The sequence below is a fragment of the Otolemur garnettii genome, unplaced genomic scaffold (genome assembly GCF_000181295.1).
Source record: "Otolemur garnettii isolate 467f Iridium unplaced genomic scaffold, OtoGar3 scaffold00077, whole genome shotgun sequence".
NCBI lineage: Eukaryota > Metazoa > Chordata > Mammalia > Primates > Galagidae > Otolemur > Otolemur garnettii.
The window spans coordinates 8,902,165-8,905,993 of record NW_003852472.1 but is presented as its reverse complement, the minus strand read 5'-3'; the positions used below and the strand labels follow the sequence as shown (position 1 = coordinate 8,905,993).

Below are 3,829 nucleotides of genomic sequence, written 5' to 3'. Positions count from 1 at the left end.
TGAGATTGGAACAATATCCTAGAACTGGTTATCTCCGAGCTCCCAATTTAGACACTCACGAAAGCTTGCCTGTCTTATGCTTATTTATCAGCTTAACTGTGTGGAAAATAGCATGTAGACCTTGTTAACTATCAGAGCATGATAGCACTGTATAAGTTTGTTAGTGCATGTGGGACTTCCAACTCATTTGTGGAGCTGAGCAGCAGTGGCAACAATCTTCTGTACTCAAAGATGGCCCGGTCTGATATGCAAGCATTGGGGTCCTAGGACCATGGCACTGTTTCTGCAGTGGCTCTGAACATGGCCTGGGTGTTGAAGCAGCAGTTTCCTGAGACTACACACATAACACCTTGAGAACAGCCTGTCACATAAAGCTTTATTTTCACCTCTATCATTCCCTTCCAGCAGATCTCCATAAAATCCAGACCAGAAGCCTTTTGGTCTGCATGAATAGTCCAGAAAGCACTTGCTGATTGCTGTGGAAGGTGCCCCTTACTGGGAAGGAAGGGACAGATAGAAGTGGTATCAATAGAGAGGTAGTTTTGGCTTTAAAAAGGAAATGGGCCATTTCCCAAACACTGAGACGTCACTCCTGAGTAGTGATTGCTGGTTTCATTGGCAAGTTTCCTGTATCTCTCTCGCAAGAGGAATGCTGCACTTTTTGGTTGTCTCTGACGAGTGAAGATCCCCTTTTTATTCCCCAGTACTCTCTGTGGTGCTAAAATTTAAAAAAAAAAGCAAGGCAGAAAGTTAAGATGACTCCTGGTGGGCCTAACTGGAATCACACTGGAGTCAAGCTGGGCTCTTACAGAAATGTCCTCTTACAGGACTGCTTGGTCTGAAGTGACCATTTATGGATTAAAGTTAATGATACTAAACTGTAAGTATCATTGCTGTCCCAAAACACTTCAGCTTCCCGATGTGTTAATTTCTAGTCCATGAGGGGAAAAAAAAAATCCAAAATAGTTTATCTTTCACTTCAGAATAACATTTAAAATATTATGGGTATCCAGCTGTCCAGTAAATGGGCAGAGAGGGAAGGGGAGATGGAAACCAAGCAGGCCTCAGAAGGCCTGGGGCTTTCTGAACAAACAGCTCTCGCAGTGGGAGCCAGGATCCCAACCAAAGGTGCCTACATGAGATCTGCTATCTGAGTTCAAAGTCCTCTCAGGCCAACTTCCAGCTTGCCCTCACCACCTGTGGTCAGTCCAAGGTGAGGCTGGGAGTAGACAAAGCTGTCAGTGACCTCTCTTCCCCTAGCGAGACTGCAGCTAATTGGACATTTAAATGGGAAGGAAAGCTTTCTCACCAAAAGGTGCAAGATAGTTTCCTCTGTATGAATCCTAGGCACTGACAAGGAGTTGATCATATGAATCCTTACATCAACCTACGGGTGGACGCTGGACACGTTACCCTCACTTAGGAAAAGGTTAGAGAACTCGCCCAGGGTGACCCAGCTCATTTCCTACCACACAAAGTTGGTGCACCCCCCTCCACAAAATGGTCACACAAGATATTTCCAAAATCCATTAATCTCACTCGCCAAGCAGAGTGGAGGTTCGTGGTCTTTTTTCTCTTTACCTTTTCCCTTTCATCTTGTTCAATCATCCCCTTTCCATTCTAACTCTGGTTAAAACTTTAACCATTCAAAGGCCTGTCATTCCCCATTTACCAATGCATCATAATTCCCACCACTACCATATCCTTCTCTACCCTACCAAAATTCCATCCTAAGTTCATGGACGTGGAGAAATCTAAAGTTACAGGTGAAATGGGACACTTGGAACTTATCACTCCTCCTCTACATTCTCTCCGTTGAAGACTTGAACACTCCTACTCTCATGACGTTTTCAAACTTGCCTGCATTCACCGGACCCGCTTTCTATGAGTGAATAATACAAAACTGTAACCCCTGAACTTCTCAGCTTTGTGCCCTACTCTGCAATGATGAGTATCTCCCAAGTCAGTCCAGTCTGAGGTCCAGGTTTTCCTCATACTGTTGTGAAATAGACAAAGGTAAGTTGCTGCAAGATAGTGACTCTCCTGTTTGCTTTTTTGCACAAAATGATTTGGGGAGCTGCACAGGATTTGTTGCTGCCCAGGCACAGCTTGCTTTTCCGAGGGAATTCTCTACGCACCCTACACTGATTAAGGCAGCTCTCCTCCCTTTGTTTCCAGTATTCTTCCAAGCAAATGTTCAGAACTGGAAAGCTAACCTGAAAAAGTCAGAAAGAGTACATTCCGCAAGCCAATCTGCCACTTACACTGGTTAGTCATAAAGTCGGCGAAATTCCAGATGAGCTCTCCGATCACGTATTCTTTGCGTTTTTGATCCAGAACCAAATGATACTGCTCCAGCAGACTTCTCTGGTACTCTTCAGTGAACATAAGAGGTGGATCCTGGGATTCATGGCAAAGAGAATTTAAGAGTCAGAACTGGCAGAACTGTAAATGTTAGATAAAAATAAAGATCCACTTGATTATGACCAAAATATCTGTCCTCAGAGTGGGCTGTAGCGACTGCTGGACGTGCTGATGCTGGTATAGAGACAGCCAGGGAATGACGTAACCCAGAGTACAGAAAGATTTTTTTTTAAGCCTTATTTAGTAACTGCTTTATTTATAAAATATAATTTGATATTTGCTTTATCTTACTTTTCCATCTAAAAGCTGAACTATACTAGAAATAAAAACGTGTCTTTGCCTCGAGTTTTAAGTCACTGCCGGTGCATAATTTGAGCACTAGTATGACTCAGATTTAAGTTGCCTCAGATTCCTCCGTAGCCGGTCTGGACAAGGTCAGCACATTCACCCATTCTGCAAATAATCCAGTATCTGGTTGTGATAGGCACTAGAGGTGAACAGACAGATGGGCAGGGAAAGTGTCCCTGCCCCCACGGGCTTTACAGTCTAGGAACACACAACTTCTAAGTGTAGTGTGGGTGAGTACACAGGAGGAGCCAGGGGACACTCAGCAGGGAGCTGAGACGAGGGCCACAGGTCAGGTGACAAGAAGGCCATGTACCACAAAAGCTGAAGGCCACTTCTATTGACTTCATTAATATTTAGTAACATGCTCCCACATGTCACGTACTATGACATAATGACAGAGAAGATGTTCCTGGGACATACAGTCCCAGTTTTCACCTCTTGAGAATTCTTTGGAGGCTCAAGTCTTAGATGCTCTGGATACATTTCATTTTAGGAAAAAACAAAGCCTTCTTCTGGCTTTTTCTTTTCCAGCGAGAAGGACTAACATGCTACATGAGATGCACTGAAAATACGGAGTGCAAAATACTGAAAACTGCACAACTGAGTCATATTTTGTTCCAGTTCCAAAGTTGAATTTGAGGGCAGGGCAGGATGTAGATTTTCTTACTTTGTTTTAATGGAAATGAACCATCATTGTCTAATACAGTAGCCACTAGTCACATGTGGCTATATTTAAAATTAACCAAATCAATTCAGTCATGAGTCACATTTCAAGTCCTCAGTAGTCACATATGGCTCGTGACTCCCATTTTGTACAGTACAGAGATAGAGCATTTCCATCACTGCAAAGGTTTGATCAGCGCTGACTCTTTCAGAGTTGGTTACCTTTTCAAAGAGGGACAGCAAATAGGCGTGTCCATGAAAGACTTTTCCTACTTTACTAGTTTATAGAAGTGGCATTCTGTGTAAGATGAATTTAAGGGATCTAGGACAGTGTAGTCCACTGCAGGCAGCTGCCCAGCATACAAAGGATAAGCATGATAAGAAATGTGTGTCAGTGGTTACGGCGCTGGCCACATGCACTGAGGCTGGCGGATTTGAACACAGCCCAAGCCAG

At 43.7% G+C, this 3,829-nt stretch overlaps 1 protein-coding gene across 2 annotated transcripts in view; it reads right to left on the bottom strand.

Moving 5' to 3' along the window:
- Positions 1-362: 362 nt before the first annotated feature.
- GUSB (glucuronidase beta) overlaps positions 363-3,829 on the bottom strand; it is a 13,263-nt gene continuing 9,796 nt past the window's right edge. For both annotated transcript variants that reach the window (XM_023515731.1, XM_023515732.1), the window contains 2 exons: positions 2,265-2,400; positions 363-718 (listed from right to left, as the gene is read on the bottom strand). In XM_023515731.1, coding sequence (XP_023371499.1) covers positions 549-718; positions 2,265-2,400 — 306 coding nt within the window. In that variant the 3' untranslated portion in view covers positions 363-548. The remainder of the gene's footprint in view (positions 719-2,264; positions 2,401-3,829) is intronic.